The 26,441-nt window shown below is 34.9% G+C and overlaps 1 protein-coding gene across 1 annotated transcript in view; it reads right to left on the bottom strand.

The window, feature by feature from the left end:
- Window positions 1-26,441, bottom strand: part of LOC106467279 (signal transducing adapter molecule 1-like) — a 70,844-nt gene that overhangs the window by 29,242 nt on the left and 15,161 nt on the right. The window contains exons 4-8 of the mRNA XM_013927612.2: window positions 24,368-24,450; window positions 16,778-16,844; window positions 15,991-16,069; window positions 10,483-10,684; window positions 7,022-7,119 (exon numbers count right to left, since the gene is read on the bottom strand). Of these exons, the coding sequence (XP_013783066.1) occupies window positions 7,022-7,119; window positions 10,483-10,684; window positions 15,991-16,069; window positions 16,778-16,844; window positions 24,368-24,450 (529 nt within the window). The remainder of the gene's footprint in view (window positions 1-7,021; window positions 7,120-10,482; window positions 10,685-15,990; window positions 16,070-16,777; window positions 16,845-24,367; window positions 24,451-26,441) is intronic.

The raw sequence follows: 26,441 nt of genomic DNA on the forward strand, positions 1-26,441 counted from the left end.
TAGAGCTCACTAGTTAATTCAACTATAATATCCAATATAGTTAAATTTGGATGATAGAGCTCACTAGTTAATTCAACTATAACATCCAATAAAGATAAATTTGTATGATAGAGCTCACTAGTTAATTCAACTATAACAAACACCATAGTACTATGTGATCAGTATATAGAGTCAAAGTGTTGACTGCTTCGAGTGCACAGCAATTTTTATGTTAAGATTGAAAATATTTTTCTTTATCTGCAAAATCTCAAATTTCATTTGCATAACCTCTAAAATCTACAAAATATATTTTAAACATTTTTTTCAGTAAAACTTATTTTCTCTACCCTAACTCTTAAGTCTCAATTCATACTGTTGACACTGTACTTTGGGGACAACATACTGTCTGCTATGTTGTTTCAAGAGCACTTAAGACAATGTAGATACGGTAGAAACAAGTATGAACAGTCCATTAAAACCAAAATTCTACCATACAGGATGCTAGTTGGAATGATGAAAATAGACACTGTGTTGAAGCACTATTGTTAATGTGACTACCACAGTACATCTTCAGGCTGGAAGAAAAGTCATATTTGAGCTTTATGATAGCATTTAAGATTGATGACAGTGATCAGACACTCTAAATGTTCAAGCAGATCCTATAGATAGATGTAATGTGAAACATGTTCTACATCTTGTAAAATGCTTTTTCAATCAGCTTGTACTGTTGGTATATGTTTAGTTGGACAATACGAAGACATCAATCACTAAGAAACAGACTTTCTTATTCCTAAGTAATGTCAGAACCCACTTGATGGCTTAGATATAAAGTAGCACCAAGTACACAGGGTAGTTATGGACAAAAACATCAGCAAGTGTGAAGGAAGTTATGGAATAAAGCACCTACAAGTACACAGAGAAATTACAGACTAAAACACCAAGAAAGCTATGGACTAAAGCACCAACAAGTACACAGGGAAATTACAGACTAAAGCACCAACAAGTACACAGGGAAATTATGGACTAAAACACCAACATGTATGCAGAAAAGTTATGAACTAAAGCACCAACAAATATGCAGGAAAGCTATGGACTTAAACATAAAAAAGTGTGCAGGACAGTTATTTTGCATGAACTAGTTAGTGAAAAACCAAATTAACCCTTCCTGTGATTTGCCCAAGATAACTCAGGTGCTCACCATGTTTCAAACATATTTGCCTGAATTAATTCAAGCAAACCATTTCTTGCTATATTTTGGATTACTTGCATGAATTTATTTTTATGTTATTATGTATTACAATAGCTTATCAAAAATAAAAATAAAAACCTGACACAAAAAGGGTTAAATGGAAGAAATTATTTCATGAATCCTCTTCAGTGTCACACTGTCTTCTGTCAGATCTTAGGTTTATGTAGGTGAAATTGAAAAAAGTGAATTTGCATGAGAGTTTTTGAATATGAAAAAAAAACAAAAAAATATTAAATATAAAATACAAACAATGGCATTTTTCTTGAAATGAGAAATTCTGGCTACCAAACTGTTTGATAATCAACAAGAATTTTATACAAAATGGATAACCACATAAAGAGAAGAATCATCAAAAGTTACTTAATCAAAAGCCTTTCAAACTAAGCCTAAATTCTGAAGTAAGAGGAATTTTCTATTAAACGTTTGGAACAGATAATTTTTAAACTAATTATTCAAGGTAATAACGAACCACTATAACATTATGAACACCATTAGTTTCACTTTCCATTACTTCTAAGTTTTTAAAATAGTATGTATTATAATGCTACACATTGTTAGTTTAGTTATGTTAAAATCCCTTCATTATTTTATCATATTCTCCTCTTTGTTGCTTCCTTTTTCTAAATCTTATCTTATTCTTGGTGCAAATCGTTTTGAAACTTATATATAGTATGTAGGTGCACATAATATTTCTTACCTACTGTTATCTGGAAGATTGGCCTCTTAAAACTTAAAGAAATATTTCAAAACTATAGCATATACGCAGTGCAAGACATGTATAGTTTAAACAATGGCAGACTGTCCAAAGAAGTTGGCTAAGCTTTTAATCTATTTGCTTATTGTTCTGCATCATTCTGTGTAGAACTAGATGTTAACATTTTCTTACACTGAAAATGTATTTCCTGCAGGTACTTAACTCTCTTCTCATACAAAACTATCTCAATTCTTGTTTGCCCTCTAAGCATTGCTGAAAAATAATTTTGCTGCCAACACACAAGTCTTTACACTTCATCAGTTGCGCAACATTTTTGAACATGTACACATCACGTGACTGCTCTCCACCAATAGTATTGTGCCATCTATACTGATGCAGCTAGCTCCCTCTGCTATTCCCACTCAATCCTTACTTTTAAGAATTGGCAGGTAATTACCTTTCAGAAATAAATTCTCAGTGTAACTTCCGAAATGGCCTTACCTCCTCACATACAAAGCTAGAATCTCACATTGGAAAGGTGGAAGGGCCAGTTTAGGTACAAATATCAAACCAAGCAGAAAGTGACCACTTAGAATGAATGGGTGTGTTATGAGATGAAGCACACCAGTTGGGTTCCACACTACTTCTGGAACAGGTATGCTCTTCATCCAAGAAACCTACACAAAATAGGGGGAATGAAAATACAGGCACAATTGAATGCAGTAATAATACTTACAGCACTGGACAAGTGATGGTAGTGTTGGATGTTTCGAATAACATATTTACAGTTTGTCACAGGATTGTGCCTAAAACTGTACTAGTGTGAAAAACGGAATAATAACATGTGGTTAGGGCATGAGGACCATATGATACATACATGAAGACATCAATTGATTATGGAAATTATCTAGAGCAGTCCACCAGGGGAAGCACAAGTAGGTTGTTTGATAACAACAACTGATTAAGGTAGTTGTTTTACTGAGGTCCACCTGGGCAAAAACATCAAAGGGAAATTCCAGAAGGGTTATTTGTTTTTACCAACTGATGAAGTTATTCTGTCAAGTGAGGTCCACTTGGACAAAACCTCAAAGGGAAACTCCAGAAGGGTTATTTGTTTTTACCAACTGATGAACTTATTCCGTCAAGTGAGGTGCACCTGGGAAAAACGTGAAAGGTAAACACAAGTTGGGTGTTGATGTTGTGATCCATTGATGAAGTTTTGTTATCTAGTAGGCCCGGTATGGCCAGGTGGTTAGGGTGCTTGACTCGCAATCTGAGGGTCGTGAGTTCAAATCCCCATCATACCGAAAAATTCTCACCCATTGTCTAAACTAGGGCACCAGTCCTACTCCTAGATACTCACCTCCAACAGAATTTAGAGGTGTGAGAACACCATACGAAACAAAAAAAATTATCTAGTGTGGTCCATCCAGGCAAAAACATCCAGGAAGCAGCTCATAAATTGATTAACTTATTTCCTCAATTGTGGTCCACCTGGGTGAAAACCTCCAGGGGAAGAGTTTTGTATAATTGATTAAGTGAGTTTGTCAACATCCAGGGTTAAATGCCTGTTATAAATTGAATATGTTATTTTGACTAGTACAGTCCACCCAAGTAAAAACATCCAGGAGAAACACATGACCAATTAAATAGGTTACTTGGTTTAGGAGTAGTTTATCCAGCTTTGCTCTCTTTTCACTGAGTGGATAATCATAAGTATTGTAAAGTAAATATCGAAAATCACTCAGGAAGAAGCCTTCATGGTCCACCACCCTGGTGACTAGGAACTGGGAGTGGTAAGAAAAGGAAGAAAATGGGGGGAATGTGGTGGGGAATCTGGAGGAACACCATGCCAGAGACTGTGCAATGGGTGTTCAAGATTCCCTATTTTGAAAATCAGACTGACCCCAATTTATACAATCAAAGGTTCAGGAGGGATGAGCAGAAATCCTCAAATTCTGCTTTACTTATGAAGCCCATGAAGTCCACTACAGATTGAAACTGATTGATATTGAGAACACAATATACACACATACACACCACTTGGTTAATGGCCAATGGTCTTACAGAAACACCTCATCTCTGCAGTAAGCATTGTACAATTACTCTAAACTAGTGTGGATTTGAGGCAATGCCAAAAGGTGGGATCCGTAAAATAGATGTTACATTAGGGAAGCTGAAAAGAAAACATAAAAGAAAGGAAGTGATCAGACTTAACCCAGTCAAAGGCAAACTGACATGTGTAGAATCACCACAGTACATCGATGATATCCACTAGAGGAAGATACAGCTAGGTCATGCAGATAACGAACGATGAAGGTATCGGGAGTACTCCACATTCTGGCCCAAATGATCACTTCCAAAAGATGTCATATTGGTGCAGCCAAGGACATAGTGATGTTACAAATCTAATGAGAAGAATAGTGTGAAGATGACGACTTTCCATGGATAAATCCAAATATGCCAGCCTAATGAGTAAATAAACCCAACCAGTAAGTGCAACAGGAGACAGTGCATGGGAAACAGAAGGGTTCCAAGGCATAAAAGGTCGAAAACATGAACCCCGAAAGAAGACAGTACTTATCACATATCTCCTTAAGGAGTGAACTGGACCAGGAAAACAATCAGGATTGGAATGAGAAGACAAGAGGAAATGGAAGGTGAGGAAATAGGTGGGAAAGCCAAACCACCTAAAATGGCAGCATAGCACCTAGAGAGGAAGGACTGGTCAGGATAGAGAATAACTTAGGGGGAATGTTAAAGGATGTGGGTAACATTAAAGGCATAAATATGTGAATGAAGATGACTGCAAGGAGGAGAAGAAAACAGATCCAAGGGAGAGGAGGTAGATGAAAAAAAAGGACAAAGGTCTAAGTGGCAGATCAGAAAGGGCATAATGGACAACATTGAGAGCCCAATAGGTAATACAAAGGAACAGAAAAGGAGAGAAAAAGCAAGGAAAAACAAAACCAGATGAAAACTGGAGAAATGGAAGGAGGTCAATAAGTATGCCCGATAGCCAGACAAGGACAAAGTGGACAAGCTTCTGTCAAACAACTAACTGGGTGAAGAATATGATAAAGAGAGGAATGGAAGGGCGGGAAGAACATAATCCAGAGCGAATATACCAAAGTGAGATGGTATACTATTGTTTGTGGTAAATGGACGTGGAAGAAAGTCTGATGGACTGGGACAGGAAATATGCAATGTATGGAGTCAGTCCCTGGACTGAGACAATGAACCTGAAAAAAAGGTCATGTGTGAAGACAGAGAGCAGTGACATCTGTGGAATGAGGGACCACTCCTTGAGACGTATCTTATTGGGAAAAGATAATCAATCCATCACCACATTCAGGGAGCCAGGAAAAAAAGGCAAGCAAAGACCACAATAGTGTGGTGACTGTGGGTCCAAAAAGGAGATCCAGGATCTGAAAACACAGAGATCTGGAATTGGTACCTCCTTGCTCAGTGACACAAGTGACTACTATAGAGATGATGGAATGTACTATAATGCCTATTTCCTGTAGAATAGGAAGGAAGTGGGACAAAGCTTGATGAACTACCAAAGGCTCGAGAAATGTGATATGGAGAGAAGACTCCTTGATTGACCAGAGACCATAAATCACCTGAGAGTAGAAGTAAGAACCTCCAACCCTCTTAGATAAGTATGTGACCAGATGTAAATCAGGACAAGGTGCGGTAACCAGCACACCCACCATGGTCCGGAGGCTGTCTAACCACCAAGCCAGGAATCCAAGAAGAAGTTCCACTGATCAAGGGGTATTCACAGAAAGGAATTCCCTAACCCATAGTAATGACAAATGTCAAGGAAGCCCACATCAGCAAAGAGATAGAAAATCTTGCACTGTGAGAAAAAGTGAGGGATGTGTGAATTGCTTGCTCCCAATCTAAAGACAAAGAGGAAAAAGCTGTGTCCAACTGAGGTTGGAAAGAAGAAACAAACTTCCACCCTGACATCATAAATCCCACCCGTTCTGCATCCTGTAGGAGCAAAAAGAGTGTGGTCTCTGGACTGTGAATGGGAGGAAGAAAGCGCTCGGGTTATAGGGTTTTTATTCATTTTTATCAAGATTTCTTGAACTACATGTTTTTCTAACGTCATGAATTAAAGTACAAAATACATCTTGGGAAGAGGCACTTTCATATTCAGCATATCTTACTTTAGGGGGCAACAGCTGTTCACAACTTTCACTAAAAGTGCCCCTTGGAGTTGGAATTTGGGGAATTCTATCTCAACTACATTGTCTTCTTTAGGCATTTGGGGTATTCTGTTAAGACTAACTATATTGTTTTCTATACAAGTCTACACTGTGCCAATATTTGGTCAATGCATTAAATGAATGTGTGATTTGTGTCAGAACTCAGTGCTATAAATTTTAATTTATGAAGCCAAAACTCGTATTGTAAATTTGCTAAGGCAAGAAAACTGAAAGTACTTGATATCTTTATATAAGAAAAGTCTATATTAGTCCCTATAACTTGAATACATTTTACCATTCAGTAAAATGCAGTGGAATATTATGTCCAATACTTTGTATATAATGGAATATAATGGCTTACACCTAAAATACAATGGAATATAATGGACTATACCTGAAATGCAATGGAATATAATAGCACATACATGAAATACAATATAATACTATGGCCTTTAACTGAAATACAATAGAATATCACAGTCTATACCTCAAATACAATGGAATATAATGGCCAATGCTTGAGATACAATGGAATATTATAACCTACACCTTAAATACAATAGGATATTATGGCCCATATCTGAAATAAATGAATATAATGGCCTATATCTTCCAAGTTTTATACTACGAAATATATATGTTAATAAGTTGAACCTTAATATTTCAACGACTACACTTTTTACAATTTACAGAGTATTTGTAATGGTGGAAAAAAAGCAGTTATAAACAGATCGGCTATTTATAAGTTAAGAAGCAATAGATGGAGACTATCGTTAAACTACAATAAAGTGGTTTACTTGCATGTTATTAAAATGTGTTCTTGGAAGAACTTCAAGATAGTTAGAAAGAGATGCTACAAATTAAGACAGCTTAACTTACAAACAGGTTCTGGTTCTGCTGTGAGATCTGCTGTGACAAAATTAGCTGGAAACAGACCTTCTCCCAAATGGGTTGAGCCTTTCCACCAGTTGACATCACTGTTGGGATTAAAAGTTTATTTAAAGCTTATGGACAATTCTTCCAAAAAATGAAAATCAAATCAAACACAGAAAAAAGTACTTTAAAGCTATGAATGTTAAATAAAACAATTAAGAAGTTGATTTCCATTTCCATCTCTTAACAGGAAAAATGGTCGAAACACGGGGAAATTAACAAAAAATTAGGACACTTTCTGGAATATAATGTAACATGAAAAAAATACATAAGATTACTTGAAGTTCTAATTAATTTTTAGGATATTGAATATATTCTGTAATATAGCTTAACATGAAAGTATACATTATATTACCTGAAGTTTTAATAAAGTTTAAAGATATTGAAAACTGTATGCCATATAGCTTAAGATGAAAGTATACATTATATTACCTGAAGTTTTAACCAAGTTGAAAGGTATTGAGAACTGTATGTCATGTAGCTTAACATGAAAGTATACATTATATTACCTGAAGTTTTAACCAAGTTGAAAGTTATTGAAAACTGTATGTCATATAGCTTAACATGAAAGTATACATTATATTACCTGAAGTTTTAACCAAGTTGAAAGGTATTGAAAACTGTATGTCATGTAGCTTAACATGAAAGTATACATTATATTACCTGAAGTTTTAATTAAGTTGAAAGGTATTGAAAACTGTATGTCATGTTGCTTAGTTTAATAGAATGTTATTTCAGAAAGTGCACCATTTGTATTTGTAAATTATTTTTCTTCATGATCAAAATCTAAGCTTTCAGGTCTATTCTACCAGCTTTATTTAGTCACAAATTCTTTTAACAAGAAAGGGTATCAGAATGATGTAAAATTCAATACAATACTTTTAAGACAAAAAATATATGTTTTACTATGGCCAGAAAAGTTACTGACTGGTCTAAATTATGTAAACCTTCAGCTCTGACTAATGGCAATAAAACAATGTGGCATCACAAGACAAGAAAAGACATCCAGTTGAATTTGTTATCAGTTCCTGTTAAGCACAGTGTTTAGTTATTTCCTACACAACAGTAACTGTGGTCTGTTTCTGATGCAAAGTTCTAGTTCATTTCAAAGATACTTAACTAAGATAATGTGGTAGTTAAGACACATGTCCAAAGTTGATATACTGTTTCTAAAAATGGGCCTGAATTATAGTCTTGTTGGATAAAGGAATTGTCATTTTGAAGTGTGTATCAACATCTGGATAGAAATGCAGCATGAGATGACAAACTTGGTCAGCCATAACCCATAATTACCATAAAAATATCACACACTTATCAAATGAGATGACAGGTGCTACAGTATACCATTTAACATCAATCAGGTCACTACTTGAATTCCAATGATCATAACTCTTGGCAGAATGCTTCAATAGGTTTAATAACTACATAGGCTTTAATTTCAATGTGTCCATGTTTAGTGATAATATAAAATTTAGTTTCAATACAAGTGTATCTAGTTATGATGTTAGTTGTAGATCTGATACTTGTACTTAATAACTACGTAGGCTTTAATTTCAATGTGTCTGTGTTTAGTGATAATATAAAATTTAGTTTCAATACAAGTGTATCTAGTTATGATGTTAGTTGTAGATCTGATACTTGTACTTAATAACTACGTAGGCTTTAATTTCAATGTGTCCGTGTTTAGTGATAATATAAAATTTAGTTTCAATACAAGTGTATCTAGTTATGATGTTAGTTGTAGATCTGATACTTGTACTTAATAACTACGTAGGCTTTAATTTCCATGTGTCTGTGTTTAGTGATAAAGTGTAGTTTCAATATATGTGTATCTAGTGATGATGTTAGGTTTGTGTCTTGTGACAATGTAATATATAGTTTCAATACACGTACATTTACTGTTAATGTCAGAGCAGATTCCACATGATTTAGCGATAACCTTAGTTTCAATGCATGTGAAACAGGCAGAAGGTTTCAATATAAGACCTACTGAGAACATTCTGTTTATATTTTACAGGCAGAAAGTTAAAGTCAAAAATCTATATTGGGCATTCTTTATTTTACATATATGAGAATGAACTGAAATACCAAAACAAAGAATAACCTAGCAGAAGGTTAAATGTGTGGTAAAAAAGTGTATTTAAATAATTTCATAATCTGCTAAAAAAATGAAAGGTTTTCAAATAAAAGATCTGCTTAACTTTCAGTCTAAGATACTGTAGATGAATTATCAATATTTAAGACAAAAGAATGCCATCAAATACCCATAAAAGATAAATTTTCTTGAAGTATTAAAAAAAACTTCAATTATTTCACAATAATATTTTCAAGTGAAGTTACAGACACGTTACATAGAAGGCCATTAAAGCAATGCAACTGGGGTTTAGGTTAGGTAATATTTTCAGGAGATTTTTGCAAACAGATTCCACATTCTTTAGTAAAGTTATTTGATGCTGAAATTTCCTCACACCATCTGTTTGTTTGTAGTTAAGCACAAGGCTATACAAAGGGCTATCTGTGCTCTGCCCACCACAGGTATCAAAACACGATTTCTAGAGTTGTAAGTCCGCAGACATACCGCTGTGCCACTGGGGGCTTCACACCATCTTCAACACCTCTTCATCTTCATCCAGATAATAATGAAATCAATCCAGTAATAAAGTAACTGATTTCCTAGCTATGGAACTGAATGACTGTATCTAAATAAAGTAAAACTATGATGTATTTGTCAAGAAACTGTATAATTTCAATTATGGTTATTTCCAGTAATAAAGTAACTGATTTCCTAGCTATGGAACTGAATGACTGTATCTAAATAAAGTAAAACTATGATGAAACTGTATAATTTCAATTATGGTTATTTCTTATATGCTTTAGTTTTTTTATTCTTGTATTTTCCTGCTTTTTTTTTTTACATATCAATTTTGAAATTGTTTTCTGACTGCTAGTTTTTCACAGAAAAGCTAATCAGTTTATATATTTTCATTGTAACTCTGTCAGGTATATTTGTTTTTTTAGCAAACCCTTCTGGGTTTTTCAATCGCACATATGATATTGCATGAATCCAGACAATAAACAGGAAATGTACATGATCAAATATATTTATTAAAAGGAAGTTTTGGTTCTAAAACCAAAACCACCATTACATTACTGCAGCTGTGTAGTTTCAATGAGAACTTTATGACGGTTTTAGTATTGAATTCAAAAGCATTTTTAACAAACGTATCCGAATGTATAAATATCCCTTTTATTGTCCGAGTTATATTAATACACAAGTAATGGGTCTCAAAGAATATCTTCTTTAATTTATCACAAGTTTTAAACGTAAAAATTTAATTTTGTAAACAACTACAGTTTGAACTTCTGCTAAAGAAATATCATCTAATGAGAGATAGAATAAATTTTACCTATCATCCAAAACCAGTATGATTTCTCCTGTCTTGACAGTCAGCTCATTATCTTCAGCTGCCTCAAAGTCATACAGTGCACGAACTTTTCGAGGTTCTTTCTGAGGCAATAATCGTGAAATAGGCGTAGGAGATGGAGGTTTCGCAGTAGGATACAGACTAGAAGTCTTGGGGGAAGATTCTTTCAGTGATAATTCAATGGCTAAAATCCAGAATAAAAAATGTTTGAATCATCATCTCTAAATAAGAAATTATTATATAGTGAGCCATAAAAACTAAAAACAAATGCTTCAAAAACATTTGCTTCTATATTCAACAAATTTTTCTTTAGAACCTATAATTACCTTTTTTTTTAAGCACTGGGTCACAACAATTTCATCTGTAACAACAGATTTTTGCCAACTGGATATGATTAATAATTGTGTTAAAAAAACTGCTTCATTATATATATGATCAGCATTTCCAACAACATTATAGTTGTGCCATAAGTAGTATTTCCTAATCAATTAACCCTATCACCCCAGGTATCCTTTACTGTGCATGACACAAGATTTTAGTGTTTTACATTAAAAATTTTATTAAACTACTTTTTGTTTATGTTATACCAATTAGTATAGCATAAAATCTTAGCTAATAATTCATATTTAACAGTATACAAGTTTTAAGTTCTTAATTCTACAAGGCAATATTAAAACAAATCCTGAATTTCCACTAGTGTGACCCACGTGACACATTTTCTCTTAGCATGTCATCATCCCTATTTTATCCACCACCCCTCGAAAAAGGTACGTTTCATTATATATTACCTATAACCAATAGAAAGTTAAGGTTTTCATCTATCAAATGACGTATTGTGTAACACTATGTTCTGAAGAGTTAAAAGTCAACTTCATTCAGAGTAGCAACATCGCTCCCATGGGAAAGTTAACGACTAGCTTGGATGAATTTTTTAACAGCTCTTGTCACATAGTTAGAAAGCCAGAAAAATTTTGAGAGGTAAGAAAATTTGTCTAATTTTTACATGTTATTTGTCTATATTCTTTGGTGCAATATTTAATGAAATAAAAATTATTAAGTGCATAGTAGCTCTTGGGTAATGTAATTTAATAGCGTAACGTGGCCCACGTGGGATAAAAAAACAGGTAGCCAATGGTTCAAAAGGAGATTGGCTAAGGGCATAGAGAATAACATTGAAATCCCATTCCTGAAGGGACAGAGGGCAAGAAGGAATGGAGGAGATGAAAAGGGTGAAACAAGGGAGATAATGCATGAAAGAAAAAACAGGGCAGGAATGGGAAAAAAGAAGGTAAAGGATAAGGCAACTTTATTGTGTGAAATGGTCGACACAAATAAATCATTGTCAAGTAGCCAAGTGAAAATATGAAAATAAGAAATGCAAGGACTTGAAGGCAAGTAAACATGGTGCAAGTACCATCACCAGAAGATGCCATATTTTCATAAAAGAGCAATGATAATGACTCAACATATAGTGGCTTGGATGACAGACAAAACCCAGGGAAGGAGATGGACAGGAAAGTAGGAATATCTGTAATCATCAACCCAATCCAGACCAAAGGCATTTACCAACAGAGCCAATGGCTAAAGGAAGTGGGATCAGAAGAGAGGGAGTTTGGCTGTGAAGAGAGTGGTAAACTTGACCAGTAGAGGAGAACCTCACCAGAAGAATAACCACTAGAAGCCCTAGGGATCAATTTGTGTGGAGAATCGAGTTGAGATAACTAAACAACAACACGAATGAAAGCATCCAGAAGGTGACAATTTAACAGGAAAATGTACAATGAATGGTACCAGAAGACAAGATTCAATGATTGAATACAAAGTGAATGAAAACGGGTACCCCCCTAGTCGATGGAAGACAAAATGGTCAAATATTGAGAAAAAATCAAGACCAAGCTTCCACACACAAATGAGAGAAGATGATATAACACATGATGAACTACAAAACATTGTAAACGAGTAACATAGAACATCGACCAAAGACCAGTGACCTCATGAAAGTCCATAAATGGCTTCCGTCCCCTGAGAGATGTATCTGGTAAAAGGTACAACATGGGACAGGGAGGTGAAAAAGGAACATCAGCCATAATGAAGTCCTAAAACCACCAGGTAAAACTGAGCTATAGAGAGGGAGGGAAAACAAAAACAGAATTCAAGGGATCCCAAATGAGATTCTCTAGATCCTGCAATAGCCACTGATAGTCATGCAATTGAGGGAAAACCCAAGGGAAAAAAAGAGCTTAAATGGATGCCTAAGCCATCAAAAGTGATAGAACCTTATCAGTGAATGAAGAAGAGGTTTCTACATGGAAAACCATTAGCTCTAACTATCACTACCAAAGTGGAGAAAGCTGTGTCCAACTGAAGTAAGTGTTGAAGAAAACCCCTAGGAGTATGAAGTATTGGGTCATGATAACGAAGGACACCTCCAACTAGACAAACCAACCCACACATGTAGCTTTCCAAAAGAAAAGTGTGTGAGTGTGAGAAGCTTGTATCTATAGAGCCAACAGCAGTCAGTCATCCCTGCGAGAAAGAAACCATAAACTGTGTGAATGTGGATAACAGGCAAAGGCCTTGCCCACCCAACAGAAACATAGAGAATTGCAGCACAAGGATCTGAAGGGAAGCATCCAAGACATCCCACTTTGGTCATCTAAACAAACAAAGCAAAAATTCACCAAAGAGTTAGAAAAAAACTCCAAAGTGGACCAAGGAAAGTTGATGAAAAGGGCAAGGCTGGAGAATAATTATAGAACAACCAACATGTTGGAGGAACGAATTACAAACAACCAGGAATAGAACTCTGGAAAAGTGACCGGCAAGATCGTGTCCTAATGGAGAAGAACACGTACAATTTCCAAATACACGTAGGCAAAAAAATGTTAAAGTAAAGGTCTGTGAGGAGTAGAGGATGGGGAAGGGAAAGTCCTATTCACACATTACAGTAAATGCATGCCATAGACGTAGCTTATCCCCTGACATCTGGAAAGTAGGTCCTAGCAAAAGGGAGGAAGGAAAAGTGCATGACAACACAGTAATGGGGAATAATAGTGTGTTGAATGTCAAAGATAAGGAGGAAAATTGATATGAAGGTGCCCAAACACTGAGAGGTACAACTTATGGCACCAAACAAAGGGCAAGGAAGAACTGGAGGGAAATACCTGAAAGAAAACAGTGCACACCACCATGAAGATCTCACCTGGGAAATTATGGCAAGGAATGGTTAACAAAAAACATGGGACCCTTCATAGGCTTAGACCTTGACTTCATGGCAAAGGAAGAATGTGGTAAACAGTTGTTCAAATACACCAGAGAGTGGTACATCTGGCCCTGGTACAGGAGACCTAGAAAGCCATATGACTGAATTCAACTTGCAGAAAAAGAAGGGTAAAACAACCCCTCCCTGAGATATTGGAGACTGAAGCCAAAAAATGACAGTTGTTGTACAGTGGTAAGTGTTACAAACGAAGTAGTTGTTATAACACAAGTTTGTGGATTCAAATAAAATATCCTGAGTAGGTAGAACAAATTCAATCCATAAACTATGACTTAATATAGCTGAATGAAAACACAACAAAGTCTATTGTTAACCAAAATAGGCAAAACATAAAAAAAGAAGTGAAATTAAACACGTCTGTACTCGAGTGTGCCAAACTGAAAAGTAAATATTGAGTTGTACATTACAGAGGGATCCAGCTACATCAAGAGGGTGTGTCACATGGGAGGGTTGTCGCATGCTTATTTGCATGCTACAACTCAGCTGTACCACTTTAAACACTTTGGGGTAGGTGGAAGTACCAAGACTAGTGGCAAGTGAAACATTTGTGCATATAGAGGGCAGCACTGAACAAGAAAAGCTATTATGTGAGGGAGGTAAAGTATCATATCAGAAGATAAGTTATTTTTGTTTCTGTTTCATTTCAAAATGATAAACTTAATATATTAAATAAAAATCATTTCTGAGATTTGTACAGCTTGCTATAGCTTACCTTATTCACTAAACCTAACAAAACTTACCTGATGGCTTGTCAGAGAAAAAAATCATATAGCTTCCAAACACATAATTCTACACACACAAAAATTTCAAGAAGGAAAAAATTCTCAGATCTATAGTTTATTGCAAAGTGTTGTAAACTTAGCATTAGTATCCTCTGTAAACCCCTATGGGAACTCTAGGTTGTTTCTAAGTGTTGTAAACTTACCATTAGTATCCATTGTTTACCCCTACTGGAACTCTAAGTTGTTCCTAGGTCTTTTATATTTACCATTCAGATCCTTTGTTTACTCCTACTGGAGCTTGAGGTTGTTCCTAGGTGTTTTAAACTTACCATTAAGATTTTGTGTTTACCCTTATTGGAACTCTAAGTTGTTCCTAGGTGTTTTAAACTTACCATTAGTATCCATTGTTTATCCCTACTGGAACTATAAGTTGTTCCTAGGTGTTTTAGATTTACCATTAAGATCCTTTATTTACTCCTACAGGAGCTCTAGGTTGTTCCTAGGTGTTTTAAACTTACCATTAGTATCCATTGTTTACCCCTACTGGAACTCTAAGTTCTTCCTAAGTGTTGTAAACTTAGTATTAAGATCCTTTGTTTAACCCTATTGGAACTCTAGGTTCTTCCTAAGTGTTGTAAACTTAGTATTAAGATCCTTTGTTTACCCCCTTGTTGGAACTCTAGATTGTTCATAAATGTTGTAAATCCTCTGTTTACCCCAACAAGAATTCTAAGCTTCTAAAGTGTCAACAAAATTTTGGCTAGACCATTTCATTTACTTTATTAAATTATAATATATTCTATTCAATTATTTTTAGCTGTTGTCTCTGGCTATTTTCGAAGCTCAGTTGCATTAGAAACTGTTCATACAACATGGTGTAATGTACGAATAAAAAACACAGAGAAGGAAAATCATGTGAAAACAAGACATGAATCTTTACACTTTTTTAAGGGGTGATAGTTTCTTAGCAAATACAAACCTATACTTTAGGATGAGCATAAACATTATAAAAAACTTATAAAAGTTTAGTTTGCAGACAAGACTCTTCCAAGCTGCATAGAGAATAAAGTTGTAGAATTCTTTCAATTTTTTCTTTGTGAAATACACTAAATACACATCATACAATGCTAAGATATCAATTATAAGATTTTTTTAAATGTTTATGTAGAGTAAGAATTATATTTTTTACTTAATACTTGAAATCTCATATCCAGATTTTCACTTGACACCTGAAATGTTGCACAACAACCTTAGAAACTAAAACCTCTCTTACATACTTCCAAGCTCTTTAAACAAATTATAATTTCACCAAAATTCTTTTAGATGAAGTAATTTCCTTCTGTATGTATACCAAATTGTAGGAAATGTTAATTCCTTACCAATGAAAAAAAAAACTCCAAATGACTGCTACAAATACTGTTTAAAATTGTTATCTTTATTTACAAAATCTTTAACTTATAATAATTCCCAGAAAAATATCATCTCTACCTTTCGCAATGTCATCTTCTTCCTGCTGACTGCTTACAACATTGGGATCTTTGGAGTATGTTGAAGTGATCTTCTTAGGCTTAAAAATAATTTGACAATTAGGTTTTTAAATCACTTGGTTTTTCTTCCTGCCACCAAAATGTCAACTAAATAAACATCATTTCTCATGAAAATTGTCCACTGCAATATCTGGCACATGTTCTGAAATAAGTTAACTGAAACTATTTTCACATCATTTACTTAACTCTTATTACTCTTTCAATACAAATACTATTCAGTACCACTCTCCCATTACAAGATGATCTTCTGAAATCAGTCAACTTACTAACAATAACTTTTAACAGAAGATACTATTACCCTTAAAAAATCATAATAAAATGCTTGTCAAATGGAAAACTACATGTTAAAACATACACAAAAACATTAGTACATAATATAACAGTACTCATTGTACAGTTTTAGATAATAGTAACTTATCAACGATTCAGACTTTATACTTTTTAGCTGTTATATCAGTAGAAATACTCAATATATAGAACTTAGCTATGTTACATTAGTTTTCTAAAATAGAAATAAATAAAGGTCTTTTATTCAAGTTTTAAATAGATAAATGTAATACACCCACACTTACTGTATCTTTTATTCAAGTTTTAAATAGATAAATGTAATACACCTACACTTACTGTATCTTTTATTCAAGTTTTAAATAGATAAATGTAATACACCTACACTTACTGTATCTTTTATTCAAGTTTTAAATAGATAAATGTAATACACCTACACTTACTGTATCAGTGGATTCTGCAAATTCCATTCCTTCAGTTTTTAACTTGTTGTATAAAGAAGGAATTAAGCTGGAAACAAAGAATTATTCAACTTACAACTACAATTTTTAAAGCAAAAAGTAATTGTTCCATCATTATTTAAATTTCAAAACCTCTAATGAATAACAGTTAATATCACTCATATACCTCAATTAAAATGTCTGTACTGTAAAAGACTAAGATATTTAACATGGCGATTGTCCTAACACTCCTTACACTGAAATGTATTTCTGATAGGTAGTTCCCTCTACTTACCTAAACCTATTTCGGTCCTGGTTTACCCTCTAAGCATTGCTAAAAATATTTTCGGTAACACTGCACCAGTTTTTTATACCCCTTCACTTTCGTGCCATTTCAGAACGTGCTGATCACGTGACTACCTTCCATCAATCACACAGCACCATCTATACTAGCACAACTAGCTCCCTCTACCATTCTAGCACAATCCTCACTTTTCAGAATTGGCAGATACAAACTAGAAACACTAGTATATCAGTGGAAAAGAAGGGTGAGAAGAGGTAAGTACCTATTGGAAATACATTTTCAGTGTTATAAAATGATAACTTCCGAAATGGTACTATCTCCTCTCCCGCAAAGCTAGAATCCCACATTATAATAGTGCAGGGGCCAGTGAAGGAGCAACAGTATTCAATCAAGCAGATGGCAACTGCCTTGAAAAAACAGGTGTGCCTTAATAAGAAATGAAGCACACCAGTGAGCTACCACACTACAGGTATGCTCTTCACCCAAGAAACAGGAAAGTAACACAAAATGGGCAGTCTTTATACCCCATCAGATTCGTACCACTTCTGAGCATGTACATATCGTGACTACTCTCCACCAATAGTATTGTGCCATCTATACTGGCGTAGCTAGCTCCCTCTGCTATTCCCACTCAATCCCCACTTTCAAGAATTGGCAGGTACGTATACATCAGATTATGCCAAGTGTGGTCCATTTGAGCAGAAAACACCCAGTGCATTGCATAAGATACAGAGATCAACAAGTGCAGTCCACTCAGACAAAACCAAGGGGGAAGCATCTTGGATACATAAGATTAGGCCAAGTGCACTATGCCTGAGCAAAAAGATCCGGGAGAAGCACCTTGGGATACTGTTGACCATGTCAAGTACAGTCCATCTGGGCAGAAAACATCCAGTGGAAGTGCATTGCATAAGAATGTTATTTTGTGATCAATGCCTTTGATCCAGAATATCATGGCATTGATAATCAATGAGTATAACGATGATAGCCCTTTTCTCACTAAGTGGGTACATATGAGCTATGAAGTTTGATTTAGTTTATTGTACAAACCCCACTCAGAAGGAAACCTCCATGGTCCATCACTTCAGTGATTGAGAACCAGAAGTGGCAAGGACTCCCGTGCTCCACTAGAAAAGGTGGGGGTATATGCATTGGGAAGCTTGGAGAAACATCACACTGAAGACTGTGCAAAGAGTGTATGCAATTCCCTGTTTTGAAAAGCAGAAAGCCCCCCAATTGTAGGAATCAATGCTTAGTAGAGATGGGCAAAATCCCCATCTGCTTTACTCATGAAGTCCGTGAGTGACGATCCTTTATATATGAACCAGTGCTAAAAAAAAAAAAATATATATATATACATACACACCATCAGATAAGTGGCCGGTGATCTTACAGAAACACCACATCTCAACAGTGAGCATTATAGAAATATACAGATTTAGTGCTAATATAATAATAAGTATACCTGACCAGGCAACACTCACCACTAGGTGGGATCCTAAAATATGATGTATAACATAAAAAATAATAATATGTCAACTTACCCCAGTCAAGGGTAAACAGACATGTGTAGAAATGTCACAAGAGGGAGACAATACCCACTCGAGGAAGACACAGGTTGTGCAGATATTGTGCAACAAATGTATTGAGAGTTGACCACATACCAGCCTAAATTATCTCCTCCAAAGGACAGCAGTTTCAAGCAGCTAAAGACATAGTTAAATGATGAATTTGGTGCAAAAAAACACTATATATACATCAACCTTCCTTGGACACGTCAGAATATGCCACTCATATGAGGTGATGAAACCAACCAGTGAGCGTAATATGTGATAGATCACAGAAAACAGGGGAATTCCATGGAACAAATAGAGAGGAAAGAGAACCACAAAAGGAGGCAGTACAAGCCATATAACATAGCAGGGAATAAACTGGACAAAGTAGTTGATCCAGATCTGAATGGGAATACAGGTGGGAAATGGAAGGTAAGGAAATAGGAGAAAAGGATAAACAACCTTCCCGGGCAGCTGATCAGAGGGTAGGCATGTAGGTGAAGACCCCTACAATCATGATTGAAAGCATCCACACCAAGAGCTGAGGGGTGAGGAACTGGAGACCAAAAGGAAGAGAGTTTGGCATTCCAGTGAATGGGAAACACATATATGTGGTGGTCCCAGTTGAGAACACACCCACAGAAATACCTGAGAATAAAGGGACCACTCTGTGGGGAGAACTGGGTCACGACGGGATAAGCGATCTGTCACAAGATTCATAATTCCAGAAATATGACACACCAGAACCTTCATGACATGGTTGTGTTGGCCTAGTACAGGAGATCTAGAGTCTGAAAACACAGAGACCTGGACTTGGTTACTCCTTGCTTGGTGATATAGCTGACAACAGTGGAATTGTCAGAATTAACCATAACCATCCACCCCCACAGGGGTGGAAGGCAATGATAGAGATCCCAATGGACTGCCAAAGGTTCCAGGATGTTGATTTGGAGAGGAGCCTCCTTGACTGACCACCAACCTGAAATCTCATGGGAATCGAGGAAAGCCCCCAACTCACCAAGGAAGCATATGTGAACAGATGAGACTCTGGATGAGGCAGAGGAATGGGACCCACACCGTGGTCAAGTCCCTATCGAGCCACCAATCATGGCTGGACCTGATCCACTTGTAAGGGAGACGGGTCAAAAAGCATCCAATGAAGGAATGCATGTGCTCTCAACCCATGGGAATGAGAACTTCCAAGAAAACCCATATCCCCAAAAGAAATAGAACCTCCCATGCAGAGAAGGAAAAGGTAGGGCCTTCGTGACTGCCCACTCCATATCCTGAAGCCAAAGTGGAGAAGGCTGGGCCAACTGAGATGGGAAATGAAGAGAACCCACAAATGAATAAGATACTGTATGGAGGTAGTAAAGGACTTCTCCAACTTGATGAAAACCCCCGAGCAGTTTCTTGAAAAAGTAAACAGGTGTGAGTGACTGACTGGGTATGAGAAGAGGCAAACAGTAGCCAGTCATTGATGTAATGGTAAGTCAGAAGACCCAGTGAGTGAAGATCAAATGCAAAAGTGTGTACCACTTGACAAAACACATAAGGAGGTCAAGAAAGGTGGAATGGCAGTGCCCAGAACTGGAAGACAGAACACTCATGAATGAACCAAAGAAAATGACGTGAAACTGAGGCAATTGGAATATGGAGAAAGGCATCCATCACATCAAACTTGGTCATCCATAGTCCTGGGGGAAGTGTCTCCAGATAGGTATACAGTCCAGACAGATCTATGATGGGTCTCCAATCTCCCATGTTTTTGGAAACAACAAAGAGATGGGAGTTTGTGTAGGAAATCTCAAACAGACTCAGCAAGACAACTGGATGAGTTAAGATCCTGAGGAGGAGGGAAGGAGATCTGGTAAGTTGATATAAGTGGAACAGAACTGAAGGCATAAACCTTCAGACAGAACCCATAGAACTCATGGAACTGTGTAGCCAAAAAGACAACTAAACTAAACATACTTAGAGAAAGTACTCAGTACTAACAAAACATAGAAATTTGTAGTCTACAAAGTACATAAAAATAATAAGCCTGCAAAACTATGAAATTCGACTTAAAACATAAAACAATAATCAGCATCTAAAGTACAAAACCACTAAAGGAAATCAGAAGATAAAATACTCTTAAATATCATATAAGTCCACCCAAAAAACCTATAAGGCAAAGGACATGAAAGTAAAACCTACCCTGAAGAACATGAGAACAAAAAGGTACCCAGTTAACAATAACAAATTCTGTCTCCGATCTAATCCCCAATTACATGTGACGAGTAGTAAAGAAAAATGAACTTACAAAGTAAATAACATAAACAGTCAAAAGAAGTACAAATAACAAACCAACACACCCACAAAATTAGCCAAAGGTACAATTACCCAAACAGTAACAATCATTCAAAGCCAGTACACATTCCGAAAAGTTAACAAAAAAAGTAATAATCAAACTCTAAAAACAAATTTAAACTAATGTAACTTAAATAATAAAAGAATTATAAAAATCCATCTTACCAAATACTCAGCAAGGAAGACATGAAAGACCTAAATTATAGAGTGTAGAAATTAGATCCATCCACATAAACATGGGTATACCTACTGGGAGTGAGGAATACACACTGAAAACTTACCACAAATATGTTGGGAAAAGAACAATACCTAACCCAACAGATTACACAGTAACAGGTGGAAAGTGCCGTTGAAAGAAATTTCCACTCAGTAGTTAGAACCTTCCTCACAAACAATTGTAAAGTGTAGGTAAGAAATCATTGGCCAAATGTAAGACATGAACTCCCTGCAAATGAAAGCCTGTGCTTCCCTAGCAGACACTGTCGATCCTGAGACCTACCCTCAGCAGATATTGTCAATCTGGAGATCTACCCCCAGCAGATATTGTCGATCTGGAGATCTACCCCCAGCAGATATTGTCGATCTGGAGACCTACCCCCCAGCAGACATTGTTGATCCTGAGACCTACCCCCAGTAGATATTGTGATCCTGAGACCTACCCCCAGCAGATATTGTGATCCTGAGACCTATCCCAGCAGATATTGTGATCCTGAGACCTACCCCCAGCAGATATTGTCGATCTGGAGATCTACCCCAGCAGATATTGTCGATCTGGAGACCTACCCCCAGCAGACATTGTTGATCCTGAAACCTACCCCCAGCAGATATTGTGATCCTGAGACCTAAGGACTCGCATCAGAACCATTGTCTACTAGAGCAGAAATTTCATCATCCAACATATTAAATCTTGAATTCATATGAGCAAACTAGAATATTTCTAAAACAAATGAGTAGAAACAATGGAATTCAAACAAAAAAAGATTGCTTGTTAGTTTCAGAGTAAAACCACATACTATATCCACCGTGGGAAATTGAATCTGGATTTCTGTGTTGTAAATCCACAGACTTGTAGCTGTCCCATAGGAGGACACATAGGAAATCGAAACTTAAGGTTGAAACTGATATAAATTTATGATCAAGCAGAATCAAAATTTTGTAGTTCCATGGAGAACAAGTTAAAACACATGTCTATATACTAGAATGCCAAGTGAGGATTGTGCTAGAATATTAGAGAGCTAGCTGCATTAATATAGATGGTACAGTATCATTGGTGGAGGATAGTCACATGATCAGCACATGTTCTGAAATGGCATGAGAATGAAGAGGTATAAAAGAGTGGTGTGCTGTCAGCAAAAATGTTTTTAGGCATGCTCAGAGGGCAAACCAGGATCACGATAGCTTTGGAAATTTTATGTGTTATGAGATATAAACTGAGTGGTAAGAATAAGTAACCCCATTACATATGTTCCACTTACATGCACAAACATTTTATGTGTTATGAGATATAAACTGAGTGGTAAGAATAAGTAACCCCATTACATATGTTCCACTTACATGCACAAACATTTTATGTGTTATGAGATATAAACTGAGTGGCAATGATAAGTAACTCCATCACATATGTTCTACTTACATGCACAAACATTTTATGTGTTATGAGATATAAACTGAGTGGCAAGGATAAGTAACCCCATCACATATGTTCTACTTACATGCACAAACATTTTATGTGTTATGGGGTTACTTATCCTTACCACTCAGTTTATATCTAATCACATATGTTCTACTTACATGCACAAACATTTTATGTGTTATTAGATATAAACTGAGTGGCAAGGATAAGTAACCCCATCACATATTTTCTACTTACATGCACAAACATTTTATGTGCTACTAAACACAGACTGAGTGGCAATGCTAACTAACTCCATCATAAAAGCTCTACTTACTTACACAAACATTATGTGTTACTACCTATAAACTGAGTGGCAAGGATTGATCTAACCCTCAACACAAATGTTTTACTTTAAGTATATAAACATTTTATGTGTTACTACCTATAAAGTGAGTGGCAAGGATAAGTAGCCCCCATCACAAATGTTCTACTTAAGTGCACAAACAATATGTGTTATTACATATAAATGAGCTGCAACAATAAACATTTTAATTAACCCTTCATGTACATGTACATTTATTTCTTATTGCTAAAAATCTTTTCCAAAAATAACATACATTTTCCCATTAACCTTACTAGATAGGTTAAATCATGAATTTAATGAGTTTGATAATTAACATTCTGCAAAATGTATGTTACCTCTCTGAAAAATAGATTTGTTGCAGCAGTATCAAGTGTAAAATTAAAAAACATAAAATAAGAAAATAGCAAAGTTTCATATCTTCAGACGATTACATAGAATTGTGGCACGATTAAACTTTCAGCATCTCAAATAAAATACTACAATATGACTTATTCACCAATTAAAATTTATGATAATTATAGTTCTTATAAAAATTTCAAAGTAATTTTTAGTCCCATGAAACAATTTAGTGTGTTTAAATTAATGAGACAGCAATCATCTTGAAACAACACAATTCAAAACAGAAAACAAGTTTGGAAAGTAAGGAGAACTATTCTGGTAATTACAAACTACCAGAATAGTCAGGTCAGGAGGGAAGGAAGTTTGGTTAGTTTAATTAAAGATAACCAGTTAACATTGTTTACTGTCCTTGGACTGTATGTCCAGACAGTAGGTTAACCAGTAGTATATAACACTGTTTAGTGAGATTGTGCTATATATGTTCAAAAAATTGGATAACCAGTCATATATAACACTGTTTACTGGCCTTGAGTTATATGGCCAGTGGTAGTTTCACACAGTGATATACCACATAACTAACTTTATTTCTATCTAGGAAATGACCTGCTGAAAAGGAGTATAATTGATTCTAATACTGTCATGGTAGCAGTATAATATATTGTTTTAATTAGTTATATAAACATTTACATATCGACGAGGGCACTCAGTTGAAATAGCTCTAACAGAATTTAATAGCTTCCTACAGAATCAATTTTTATCATAATGTAGCCCATGCTCTTCATTCCTTAACTTTCTTAAATTGCATTATACAAAATAAAAATATTATGTAACGTAAGTTTCAGTTAAGAGAATGGAAAGTGATAAACTCGAAAAATATGTTGTGTTGCTATTAGGTTTTAACATTTGTTTTTCTTTCACAAAATGTGTTAGACACATGTATATAATTTATAGTTACATAAACTGAGGTCTCATATACTAGTATGGACATTTTATAAAAATGTAATTTCAGTTGAGAACATGAGGTGTAACTTGTCACAGACAATTTTATGTTTGATATATTTAGTACCTTAGTTGGGGATCACTCTTGAATTCTTCTTCTGCCCATTTTTTGATCAACTGCTTCAATTTTTCTACAACTTTAGGATGAGCCTGGAATCAAATAAATGATCAAACATTAAATATAAGAATCACATCTGAAATATAAGTAAATAAAAATAACTTTGCAAACAAATAGCTCTCTCGTAACAGAAATAAATTTGGTTACAAAGAAGTAAATAGTTCCATGGTATGATCTTGATTTTACTGCCACATTTACAACTTCCAGTTTTAGAAACACACTCATATTCCTAAGTTTAATAGCATATCACAACCACAATTTAAATAGACTTTCAAAATTAAAATATATAAAATACATCCACAGTTACAAATGTCTGGTGTTACATTCATGAGTAATAGGTAGTGGTAAGCCCATGATGAATCATCATTAATCTCTGAGCAGAGCAAGCTATCCGTATAACTGACAATAAAAATTTAACCCACTAATTATTATAGCTAGTTTAATATATCAGTCTAGGCTTCTGAGCAGAGCAAGCTACCCACATAACTGACAATAAAACTGTAAACCACTAATTAATATATCAGTCTAGTTAGGAGTATGTAATGTCATAAAACATTGTATTATAATGTTTTAATAATTAATTTGTTAGTGTTATGGGTTTGTATTATAATGTTTTAATAATTAATTTGTCAGTGTTATGGGTTTGTATTATAATGTTTTAATAATTCATTTGTTAGTGTTATGGGTTTGTATTATAATGTTTTAATAATTCATTTGTTAGTGTTATGGGTTTATATATGTAATGTCATAAAACAAAAGGATTAGAGTGAGTTTATTCATCAGTTTAGTAATATTCTAAATTTTTAGCCATAATTACAATAATATCTCATAATATTTGACCAAGTTAATGGATATAGACTAGTAATAAAAGTTTATATTAAGCTAACAATATTAAATAATCCCCACAATAAAAACACACACATACACATATATTGGGTACCGTATCTTTTCTGCTCCTTTAGTTAAAAAGTAAAATTATTAAACCATGTTGTTTTTAGTGAGTTACTAGCTTGCTTATATGGTTCTCTAACAGGAATAAAGACTTTGTTATTAGTTTGTAAGCTGAGTTATGCTTTTCTGTGAATCAGATAATAATTGTTGCCTTGAAATTGTAATTGTGCTAGTCTAGGAAATTCTGTGATAATTTGAGCTTTAATTTTATATGGTGTTAACTGAGGTAGATCATGGGTAGCAGTAATTAAATGTATCTGGTGCATTTCATTTCTTTTTCTTTTTGACAAGTGTGTTTGGACAGAATTGTAGCTTATTTACTTGCTTTCATGATTATTATCAATCACTAACTTATTGTTTTTACTATCTTCTAAAGAAGACCTTCTGGTTAAAAAATTATTTTTTGTGCTCTATGAATTCATATTGTTAGGCCTACTTGAGTGTGAAGTTGTTTTACTTCAATATTGTTTTAAGTTTGCACCTCTCCAATACAGACTGGATGAATGCAGTAATTTTGGCTATTGTTCATTGTTTAATAAAAGAAAATCTTAAATATTATATTCAATTTTTGTGTGTATATTGTGGAAAAGTGAGGAGGGAGGTAGATTTTAGGAAGTACAAGTAAGTTTTTCTAGCACTTAATTCTTTGGACAATAATTTTTTTTCTAATACTGCACACTCCTGGCATTAGTAATTATGAAGATTGACATTAACCACCTTTATTATATCTGCTACCTGGTGTCTGCTCCTATTCTTTGCTACCTATCTGCTGCATCTCATTGGGAAATACACATCCAATCCAAAGATCAGATAACCTCATGTTGTTAGTAGGCTTAACTTCAACAGATATAACATAAATATATATAAATATTTTAACCAATATTATTAATTGTACTAACACTGGAGAATAAATATCTTAACCAATATTATTAATCGTACTAACACTGGAGAATAAATATATATAAATATTTTAATCGTACTAACACTGGAGAATAAATATATATAAATATTTTAATCAATATTATTAATCGTACTAACACTGGAGAATTATGTATAAATATTTTAACCAGTA

This window comes from Limulus polyphemus, unplaced genomic scaffold (assembly GCF_000517525.1).
Source record: "Limulus polyphemus unplaced genomic scaffold, Limulus_polyphemus-2.1.2 Scaffold2552, whole genome shotgun sequence".
NCBI classification, from domain to species: Eukaryota; Metazoa; Arthropoda; class Merostomata; order Xiphosura; family Limulidae; genus Limulus; species Limulus polyphemus.